At 37.1% G+C, this 12127-nt stretch overlaps 1 protein-coding gene across 3 annotated transcripts in view; it reads left to right on the top strand.

Moving 5' to 3' along the window:
* The window catches only part of LOC136341391 (uncharacterized), a 126173-nt gene that overhangs the window by 112492 nt on the left and 1554 nt on the right, over positions 1-12127 (top strand). Inside the window, exon 1 of one of the 3 annotated variants that reach the window (XM_066286325.1) lies at positions 3644-3802. The exons of 1 other annotated variant lie outside the window; for it this stretch is intronic. In XM_066286325.1, the coding sequence (XP_066142422.1) occupies positions 3739-3802 (64 nt within the window). In that variant the 5' untranslated portion in view covers positions 3644-3738. Of the gene's footprint in view, positions 1-3643; positions 3803-11390; positions 11605-12127 lie in introns of those variants that run through there. One more of the 3 variants, XM_066286324.1, reaches the window with a different exon arrangement.

The following is a 12127-nucleotide window of genomic DNA, read 5'->3' on the forward strand; positions in this document are numbered from 1 at the left end:
TAAAGTTCGACGGTATTACGTCAATTTGTATTTATTTTGAAGCCCTTTTTAACGAACGCTTGTAGAGATTTAATGGACATGGAAAAAATTGCTCATCGATAGGTGATACAATAGTTTCATTTGAAAGATCTTAGACTATCCAACATCAAAGTAAAGTTAAATTCCATTCTGGGGAAATCTGATCCTTCGTTAACAACTGCAAAATTTTTGGATGGCAGAGTGTAAACGTGCGCACACCAGCTGCTAAGACAAACTCTACAGGTGGTGGCCCCAATGACATTCCAGATTTGACCACTTTAGATACTGTGTGAAAATCCACAAAATTGTACTGAAAGATAAGCATTTTAATATATACTGTATAATGCATTTTGATCGGACAAATGTATATGAGAAAACTGTGCTCGAGATATTTCAAGAGAATATTTGGCAAAGTTTCACTGTAATAAATCCGAATTTTTGCGTCAATTCATAACCATGGATGAAACATGGGCCCACCATTTTACACTTCAGACGAAAGAGTATTCAAAACAATGGATTCAAGGGGGAGAATTGGCTCCAATGCAGAAGAAATCCGTTCCTGCAGAAAAGGTCTGGCATCAGTTTTTTAAGATGCATTTGGAATAATTTTTATTGACTATCTCCCTAAAGGAAAAACAATGAAAGGAACGAATATTATATAAATTTATTGTGGTGTTTCAGCGAAAAAATTAAGGAATAGAGACCGCTTGTGGCGAAGAAGAAAGTCTTGCTTCATCAAGACAACACACGAGTCCACACTCCTTCATCGCGATGGCGAATATAAATCAATTTGGTTTAGAGCTTTATGCTCGCCCAACCTATTCACCATATTTAGCCACTTCAGATTATTTTCTATTTCCAAACTTGAAAAAATGTCTCGATGGAAAAAAATTTGCCAATAATGGAGAGGTGAAGCTCGAGGTTGGTGCTTATTTTGAAACATTCGAAGCTTCTTACTATAAACAGGGTATAGAAGCCACAGTCTATGTTGAGAAATAATGTAATATTTTGCCAAAAAAATTTTTTTTTAAGTCTTAGATCGGGTACTTCTGGTGCTATCCACGCAACTTACTGCATCTTCTATCTTAGAATTTTATTGATAGTGAGGTAAAGGAGTTTTTGGTGTCTTAGGTACTTCACCTATTTCATCGATTTTTATAGCAATAACTTCGGCCAACAGGCAAAGCTCTCCCATAATAGACCACAATGTCATGGACTATAAACATTAAAATCACAGGAATCGTCGACATAAACTCGATTTTCCATGAAAGCTTCAGTTTCACGGAAGGGCAATTTAGCACACAAAAAGCATCGAACTACACGGCAAATCGGTTAACGATCTTGTCCTTCCTCTTCGTAATCAAAGGATGTACCATACACACACGATTATCGCACTGAACGGTTCCATTCGGTAACAAAAACGGCTGGCGCATTGATAGGGCGCCCACACGAAAAACAGAAATTACGTTTTTTTTGTTCGTTCGATCAAAGCCGAAAGCGGAAATTATTGCTAAATTGGAACAAATTACATTTTTAGTCAAAAATTGCTTTAATCCACCGTTTATAATGGGTTTTCCGTCACTGATTGCACGCCGATAAAAAATAACGTGCCTCCACTGTAGCTAATACATGGACAATTTGATTTAACATACTCGTGAGTTAAACGTATTCATATAGACAGGGGCGCAGCCTTTTGTTTTCAGGGTTATTTTTTTGCTTTCAAACAATTAATTTCAGTCAGTCTTTTATTAATGCACAAGTTGCTTTAGGTCGTAAACCTGTGGTCTCATCTCGGTTTCATCATAAGCCCCTTCAACATTAAATTTAAGGCAACAGTACTTAAATTAAGTTTAACATTTGGGGGATAAATAATTTATGTTGCGGGGTGCAGACCCTGCATTTTTCATTAACACTTATACGGGTTACATATTTATTCAACTTTCCTACATGCGATACCACACAACATGTTCACATGTTCGTTTCGGCTGAATAGAATTTAAATTCGATGCCTGCATTCGTGGGATATTAATTGCGTCCTATTTAATTTTTAATACAGAGAAACAATTCAATTTCAGTATCTGTGTGTGACATGCATAAGGGAGGAGGACCGTGTTGCACTTTTATATATCGGATAAATTCGTGGATGGATGGATGCATGTAAAGATCATATAAAGATGAAACTTCAGACTAGCAACTACCATCCGTGTTCTCGTATTCCATTTGGCGACATCGCGTGAGAGATAATTCGCCAGGACTGGAAAGCTGAACGATTTGAAAGGAATTTTATAGTCTGGGAGCATGCAGGGACATCAAAAAGTCTATAGTTCTGGTTTTTTTATGTTTAATCTGCGCAGTAATCGTTCTTATGTTTACTGAGGAACGAGACAAAGAGAGAATAAACAAAGGGACTCTCGATTTTAGTGGTTGCCCTGTTAATTTAACACCACTGCTGAGAGAGATATGAGATTATGATCGATTATCTCCGAAATATAACCCAGCTATCCCATCAAGAGAAGAAACACTGCCGTAATTACGGAAGTCTGAAGAGGGGCCAAAAACAATATTATAGGTCATTTCTCTCTATTCTTTCCTGTTTGCCTTTAGTCCCGGTCTAAATATCTCAGAGACAATATTAAGTTAGCCTGGCCCCGCTTTTGAAACGAATCATATTCCTGGAAAGGGTGGATAAAGCCTTCTTATGTCTCTGGCGATGACAGGAGGGCTGTATCCAGTATCCCGGACATAAAGATTTGAAATATCGAAGAATCGATAGCTGGCTTGAAACCAGGATTGAGGCTAGACAGTTTTATAAAAAACATTTGATAATGCCCCTATAGAAGTTTGCATTGGACACCACCAGATTTTGACTAATGTCTTTAAGAATGATGAATTTCCATAATTTGCGTTTATATTGTAGTTAACATAAATAAACCTAATTAATATTTACTTACTCCATTTACAACAAATGCTGAGGAGACGGTGTTGAATTTCAAAGACTCATTCTTCGTTTATGAACTGTCCATTCCCAAAATAAGTCTCAACCATAAAGGCTTTTTGTCCAAATGTAAACACCACTTTCAGCACTTTAAAAACTTGAACTAATCAACATATAAGACCGTCGAGCTTTGAAAAAGGCTAGTTTTAATAAAATCCAACAAATAATAAAGGTAAACGGAGTTGTATTTAAATAAGGTTAGGTTTATGTTCGAGATTACGTAGAACAAACTAAGACATACGGCCTCTGTGTCAAGTAATTTCAAAGCCTACTAGACAGGATTTTTTTTCAAACACACGGTACTAGTCTTATCAACAAGTGGTTAGAGGATGAAACTAGACAAGAAGACCTGATCTTCAAGGGCCCTTATTTCCGTAACTATTTATACCTCTAATGTAATTACTCCGTCATGTTAGCCCTTAAAACCATACTTAAAAAAAAAATCGATCAAGTAAGCTTTGGAATCATATGACACCAAACTCGTACGTCGTTAATATATTATACGTAATCTCGAACATGAACAAATAAACCTAACCTCACTTAGACATGACTCTAGTTATCTTTATTACTAGTTGGATTTTAATAAAAAATAGTATTTTTCAATATTCCACGGAGTTGTGTTGCTTAGTTAAAGTTTTCTGAGCGATAAAAACGGTGTTTACATTCGGACAAAAGGTCGTGTGGTTGAATCTTGCAGGAATCACGATTTCGTAACACTTGTAATTATGTTGGGAAATTGTTTCGGGAAACTTGCAGTGTTCAAAGGAAATTGGCAAGTGGTAGACGAGGGTACGTCGAAGCGCCCGGCAAGGGGCGATGCTTCGTTATGGTTCAAATCACGTAATTTTTTTTGCACATCACAGTCACATACGTTACATTAGCAGTGATGCCACATCTTTCAAAAATTAATATGTAGCAGAAATTTATCAGGTATTGGAGCTTCGATATCGCTGTGTACCTGAATGTTTAAGAACTTAAACATTATTCCAACAATCATAATAACAATACCGATAATAAATAATCAGAAGTAGAATTTTAGTTCCCAAAAGAATAAATGTTTACCGTCAAAATTGATAAATCAGTAACACAAAGGTTTAAAACACCAAATTAAACCAAAACTTTCACAAATTAAACAATAACCGAAAAAAAAGGGTCATATTTCGACATTCAAATATATCTTTATTCTTTTTCGCATAATAAAAATAATATGGCTTGTTCGTTTGCGTAAAGCAATTCTCAATCGTTAAATTTTGTGACGTGAACAAAAAGTTGCGTGATTCCGCCATTGTGTTTTTACCCTAATTCTTAAATAAAAATCTATGATTATATCCATATAAGGTGAAAGTGTTTCAAGAGCTACAATCCTCACGTTATCAAGAGACTGAAATTTTGCAATTGGTTTAAAGTTTGTCTTGAAAAAGGTTACTTCTAATAAAATCCAATCATGATGAAGGTAAACAGAATTATGTTTAACTGAGGTTAGATTTATTCGTTTATGTTCGAAATTGTGGAGAACATATCAAATATATACTGCCTTGGTGTTAAATAATTCTAAAGTCGATTTGACTGAAATTTTTTTAAAACGCACGATAGAGGTTTACGTTATATTGTAAATCAATTGCAGACCAAGCCCTCAACATGCTCGTATAACCTGTCATGCTCGCCAGACTTGTTCCTGAAGACAAACAAATCCCAATGGAGTTTAATCTACTTCGACATTGCCTTAGACTCCAATGGGAACATGAGATTTAATTCGATACTGGTAGGACAGCGAACTCCAATGTATTATTTGCCTTAGGTATATTTTTCCATCCTACAACAAGGCTCTTTATTTAGACCGAATCGTCACTATTACAGAAAAAGATGGCAGGTGCATGGCCTCACATTCTATTCAGCAAAGCCATCTGAAATGGCTTTAGGGCGTTTTAGTTCATAATTTCGTTGCGGTTTAGAGTGTAATTACTTCCTGACGCTTTTTAGTTATTTAACTTAGTTCTAGCAGGCAGAACTTAGTCACGGCATGGAGCCGAAACTTTAGCTGCACGCATAAATCGCTATTGGTGGTTTTAAGCGGTAGTCAAAAATACTGGTTAATAGTTCTTTCCAGTCTAGTAGAACTGCATCAGCTTAACTAAATTGAAGTTTCTCACTCGTCCTTTCTCCCGGCTCTTGTTAAGATCCTATTTTAAGACGCTAATTAAACTGTCTACAGTACGAGCCATTAAACGTCCAAATATATTTTAATGGGCATCTTTAAGCCGAGAGATAAGGCCCAGCTTTATAAAAAGGCTGACACAAAATTCAAATTTATTTTAATTGGAAAAGCACGGTTGTCTTGATTTGCATTAGATCGTGAGTAAGGAACGTTGAGAGTGTATAATTCGAAATTTCACTATACTGGGATTGGCCCGGGTGGGCAAAAATGTTGTCTTGCGTGTCGCGTAAAAACTTCTGATAAGAACAAATCGATAAATGCTTGGGGAACATGTTTACGGCAGCAAAGTTTCCACTCCTATCATCATTGTCAACCGATCGTAAACTTTTCTTTCAGAGGCTTTATTAGTTTAAAAGTACTTCGAGACGGAAAGTTTTTCAACCATTTTTGACAACTTAACTTCTCCAAGACCGCAAAACTCCGGAGTGTCGGGCCACTAAAACTGTACCCCTCTATTAGCCGCTCATACATTAGTATCAAAAACATGCTCTTTTTTCAACAAAACATACCCTCTTTTAGAAAAAAATGAGCTCGCTTATTACTGTTATTAGCTTCTAAGTGGAGGCAGCCATATTAAATAATTTGAAGGAAAATTGTTCCCCTTTGAAGGCAGGACCGGCTAAAAATTAATGCTACAACTTGTATAATTACAATGTTTCCGTATGAGTCTTGCAATCAATACATAATCAACGATTCTAAGACAAATAAGTATAAAGTATGAGGAAAGCGAGTCTGTAATTATCTTTGCCGGAGTATACACTGGGGGGTTGGATATAGCCAATAATGAGAGAGGCGCTATAATAATTCAAAGAATTTAGTGAAAGCCTGATTTTTGCCAAATCTGGGGCTCAGATATACAGGGTGGATTTTTGTAATTCCAATATCTTGAAAGTTGTGCCGGCAATGGAAAAATCCAAAAAATATGTTTACTATCATATGACGGGCAAAGAAGATTGAGGGAATGATGAACTCACTACCCTCTATCAAATGCACCCTAGCCACTCCAAGTTTTTTTTTATTGCACTGGCGTGGAATTTCAATAAGCTTTTCACTGGTATCAAAGTTTCTTGAATTGCGCCCACAAATGTATCCGACAATGCCTAAAATGCGAAATCCATGGGCAAGACACCTAGGCGTACAATTAAAGGGTTTTCAATCATGACTCCGCAATAGAGCTGATAATTAATTCACTGTTTCATCGTAATTAAATAAAAGCGTACGATTTGCCGCTCAATATTAATAATCTTTCATAGTAGGTGTTCGTTATATTCACGATCTCGGCACACATTGTTTCAAAAAATTAATAATAATGTTAAATGTAAAAAATGAGGTATTTTTCTTTTATCGATATTTATGAATGTTTTTCTACTCAGTGAATCGTCGAATACTGTTTATTATCTGAGTTTCACTTCGTGCTTCTTCTCGCAAATTTTCAATCGAAACATGGTTTATTCAATTGCGGAACGGGTTGAAATCGTTTTTATTTATGGTTCCGAGTAACGTTATCTTTTACGAACCACAGAAATATTTCGCCGGCGACATCCTGGGACGAACATTAATGCTTCCCAGGTTAGGAAATTAATACAGAAATTTGAGGAAACCAGTTCTATAGTCAATAAAAAAAGGAATAAATCTAGGATATTAGATGAGTTTACTTAAATCGGAGTTTTGGAACAATTTTCCCAAAATCCATCATTATCTATCCACCCAGCATCTATTTTAACTGAACTATCAACAGCATCGGTCCGAAAAGTTCGAAAATTACACGAACTTCATCCATACAAAATTCAAATAATCAGGAATCGAGTGAAGATAATCCAGACCGACGAATTGAATATTGCGAGGTGATGTAAGTTTCGATTCCCAACCAATCCTAACTATGTCTAAACGTTTGCTCCAGTGATGAATGCACATGTTACTTAAATAGTGCTCTCCTCAAAAGGCAAAACTGTAGAATCTGAAGTGATTTAAATCCTCATATTGTAAGAGAATGAAGCACTTAACATCCACAAAAACCGAATTTTTGAGTCGGAATCTTTGGAAACGCAATCATAGGACCTTTGTTTTTTAATGATAATTTGAATGGTGAAATCTACTGTGACCTTTTTGAGAATGCTATTGAACAATTGATAATCCATAAGCTGGATAATTGGTAGGACGAACATTGCGAATTACAACTGGACGAAAATTTATGAAGATTTCAACAGGATGGGACACCGCCACATTTTCTTTTACCCGTTAAACTGTAGTTGCATAAAAATTACTCCACAGGATGGATTGGAAGGAGAGGAGCGATAGAATGGCCCCTTAGGTCTCCCGATCTCACACCCTTGGATTACTTTTCGTGGGTGCGCTTGAAATCTGTAGTAGTCAAAACCCAACCAGAAACAATTGCAGAATTAACACAGCGAATTATTATTGAGTGCTGTGCTTGCTTAAGGTAAGTTTTGGCAATGTGCGTCAAGAACGTGAATATCTTTTGTACCCTTGAATGGAAAATATCGATTAACGAACACCTATTATAAAAAATAATTAATATTTAGCGGCATATCTTTGATTGAATCAATTACAATAAAAATTTTAATTACGAAAACTTTGAATTAATTATCAGTTCTATTACGCATTTAAAACCATTTATTTCTACGCCCAGGTGCCTTACTTTTGGATTTTGCATTTTAGGCATTATCGAATTTTTTCCGGGATTCCCTGACGCCTGAGGCACGCAATCTATATTTGTGAGATCTGATATGAGGGTAATACAAATATCTAGGTTCTTCAAGATTCCAGTGACGTTATCCAATGTTTTAAAACTCTTTGCGAAGTTGTTATAACTCGCTGGAAGAATTACTAATGCCGATAATTATTTTTCCTAATTTGATGATTACGACTTTGAAATGAGTAGGCGAACGCGTTAAAGTCAGATAAGCACCATACGAAACTTTTCTACTGTACTAGGAGTTTATAAACTGTCGTCGAGCCTTCACTATTAACAGAGACACCTAGCAGATTGCCCCCCGACATGCGAACATAAAACCTTTATGGGCGACATAAAGCAAACCATCTTTTTCTTTTGCGATTTTACGTCGTTTACTCAGCCACCGAAGAAAGGAAATCTTTCCTATCCGCTTTCTCTGTGAGGAGTTATACGACACCACCACCTGTCTCTCTTTGCGACACTAGGGTTGCTTTCTTAACGCTCGATGATTTCGACCCTTTGTGACGCAATTAGTCTCACATTTATCCGGATTAGACTGCGACAAATGAGTTTGTAAAATAAAAATTAGCGGTGGTTGAAACGAAATTTCCCTTCGGGACTCTTTCCAGCTACATTCCCCGTAATTGTTTTCTTTTCGTTCCACTCTGTTTGTGCAATGCAGGGGTAGTAAAGTGTGTTTTGTATCCAGTCACATGCAGACATCGTCCCTTATCTGGCAGTGCCTGGCTCGCAATTATGTCGCACATCATCCCCCTGATCTTTAGTTAAGCTCGTTAAGTGCAGAGCGGGTGCAGTTGTGTAAGCAGATTTAATAAGTAAATCCGATTTGCAGCAGCCTCTAACTTAGTAGACTATTTAGGCTTTGAATGGTTTGTTGCAGTACTTTTTCGAAAAAGTTTTGATGCAATAAACTGATTCCGTGGTTCCAATTTAGACTCATCCGCCCCTCATATTTAATTCATTTTGAATATTAATGATCACGTAACGATAACAGTGGGACCTCTCAAAGCCGACATGATAGGGAGAATGTGCTGCCCACAGAATATTTTATAATGCGATTATTTTGTATGGGCTATTCCCCGAGGAATCGTAAAACATGCGGTTACTGGAACAGTTAAATTTAGCCCGGAAATGTTTATTATCTATCCATGGGGATTTTGACACTAAAATTCAAGTTAAAGCTAATGCAATTTTTGCCCCGATAAACTGACTCTGGCGTAAATGTGTTTTCTTTCGCTTATAAATAAATTCGGGAGAGGATCCCAATTTTGTAGCTGGGGGCAAACACATTTTTCAATATTGGTAGCTGACTTTGCCCCATCAGTTTGGTTTTGTCATCGTTTTTTTCCATAGAGAGATTGATCGCCCTTATTGTTTCGGAAGTTTGGCCCTTAAACTACATCGTATATTAAGGTACTTTACTAAACATTAATCTCCTCTAAAATACACCCAAACTCGTGGAAGAAGTTTAAGAAGTATATGTATATGCTATACATAAATGTAAATATTATAAATTCTCTTCCGGGCATTCTGGCAAACAGTTTAACGATTGTCAATGATGGTTAATGTGCATTCATAACGCTGCTTAGTGCCTTTTTCTATTTGCATAATGTAGCCGGAATTGACCTAGTCTTCAATTTGAGCAGGCACGTGGTTTTTAACATTATTTATTTTAAATAAAAATTGGGATTTCACAAGAACCGCTGTTTGAACTGAGAACCGACCATGAGAATCAAGGTCAAAATTCCACGAATTTCCCAATAAATTCCAATCGCGAAAGCTCCAAAACCCATAACTTATTCAACAAAATCCCACGAGGTGAACATGTAAAACGGCCATTTTTTCAATGCCATTCAGTATCCGTACTTGAGGCCCTTACAACTAACAACCCACCATTAACAACGACTCACAAATCTCAAATGAAAGCTTTACGAGAGAAAAAACGACAGAAAAAGTGGCACGCATACCCCGAAGTTACGTAAATAACAATAACCCACTCTTCAGATAAAGAATTCCCCCATTGTGTGGCGGGCAAAAAACAACATAACCATTTCCATAGGAAACCCATAAAACTAAAATGGTAGCGTGTTATCTGTTACTATGGCAGTGGTGATTACAGAACCGGATTAAGTAGAAAAGAAGCTCATTTCGGAATGCACATGAGCATCGGTTATGGGGAAATTTGCCAGAAGCCCAGGATTAGTAATATGACACTCTTCTGGAACGTAACTTCCAGGAAATTGTCCATCTGCGTTTATGTGCTCGTGGTAATGGAAAGTTGTCTTACGGTTACTTCTAATAATTCAATTGATTTTTGTCACTCTAAGGAGGAACCATTGGCTTTACTGGGATTTTTTGAGTTAAGTTCCATCCTGCCTTCTCCGACATTACAAGTACCAGCAAGCATTAAAGTAAAATCGGAGGTTTGTTTATTATAATGTTGCCAGAGGTACATGCTGCTCCGGGTCGAAAAGACAGTAAGTAGGCGATCCCTATTGTTCTTTAACGTCGTGACGGTACTGATTCTCTATAGATAAACTTTTGAATACTCCCAGCGACACTGCTTAATCTTATGAAACATTATGCAAGCAAATTTAACCGAAAAAGCACGCATTGAAACCCAAACCCATACATTCACATCCATCTATTGTATACGGTTCCAAACAACAACGCTAAGCAGTTGCAGCGCACAATACTGAGGCTGTATTAATATATTTCTAAATAAAACCCCCATTGTTCCCTTTCATAACTTAAATGAGAAAATATCACTCTTTAAGCTCCGAAAAGCACGAGCTTTAAAATGGACAATGGCATCCAGTCTGGCTTAATATCAGCGCAAACACTCCTTAATTAAAATATTGAAAGAAGGCCTTTTCTTCTTTTCGTACTGCGAATTGCCTGAAGAATCGAGCGAGTTGAATGGCTTTTGCTGGGAAAAGTTTTCGTTCTTATTATGGGATTTGTGTTGGAAAGTTCTATCTACCAAATTTAAAATTTCAAAATTTTAACGTTGCTCTCCGCACTTCCTTAGGAGATCTCCAGTAAGTCTGCGGCTCATTTCCGGAGTGTCTTCTTTTGCCATAAAATATGAATAGTCAAATTTCAGAAATCCCACATCACTGTTCACGAATACATAGACAGGGTTGCCTGACAGACAATATAATTTTGCTGAAATCTCTCAAAGCAGAAGAAAATTATTCGATAAAGATCTGGCCGAATGTGCTGCGAACGGGACAATTTTTTAGTTAGACGGTACACCCCTCATGCGCTCCGCACGACTCAAACGGGAACGATTCTCCTAAACAAATTTCTCTTCACGTTCCCAAAACCAGCTCCCTGTAAAACTTTAACGATAGACGTAAATTTCTTGCAATGCTAAAACCCGCCATACCGCATGCATGTACAAGCCTCATGACTCGAACCCTGCAGTCAATGCCCGAGCCTCGCATCGCTGTCCCGCTTTAGTACTGATTTCGCTTTGAATCACGCACAATATACTTGACAAAATGGCGCCGTTTGACGACCCCATTTTTAACATAAACTTCGTTCGCATAGTTCAAAGGTACCCCTGTATATGGAAACATTCATTACCCGAGTACAACCAAAGGAATATCACGGAGAAAGCGTGGGCGGAAGTCGCCAGGGAAGTAAAGGATAATGGTGAGTTTAGTTTGGCGTCTACACACATACAAAGTTCAGTTTTAAATTCTATACATGCAAAAGCAATTACTATGAGTCATGGAATTTCGTTTCGAGCAACCAAGTAGGTACTTGGACTTAATAATCTTGATATGAATGTAATTTTGGTATTATGTGAGATGGTGGTTACAGCATTGTTGCATGTTTGCCACTATCGTTAATGAGGTGTATTGTCATTGCGAAATTATGGGTTATTTGATTATTTAACATGGTAGCAATTCAACTATTTCAAAGGATTCATGATCGGTACTAGCGTTAGTTAGAATGTATCAGTTGTCTGAATGCAGAAATTTAGGCAAATAATAAAGAAGCCAAAAGAAAATAAAAATTAAAAAGATCGTTTGCAGCCACGTTTTGATCCTCCCTCTATAATAATCTGCCTACCCGAGCAATTTTGCATTAAACACAAGAGGTCTGAGATTATTTATTCACATCCTTCATCACATCTCATCATACTGTGTGTGATTCACTTGTATGGCGCGAT

The sequence above is a fragment of the Euwallacea fornicatus genome, chromosome 10, assembly GCF_040115645.1.
Source record: "Euwallacea fornicatus isolate EFF26 chromosome 10, ASM4011564v1, whole genome shotgun sequence".
Classification (NCBI taxonomy): domain Eukaryota; kingdom Metazoa; phylum Arthropoda; class Insecta; order Coleoptera; family Curculionidae; genus Euwallacea; species Euwallacea fornicatus.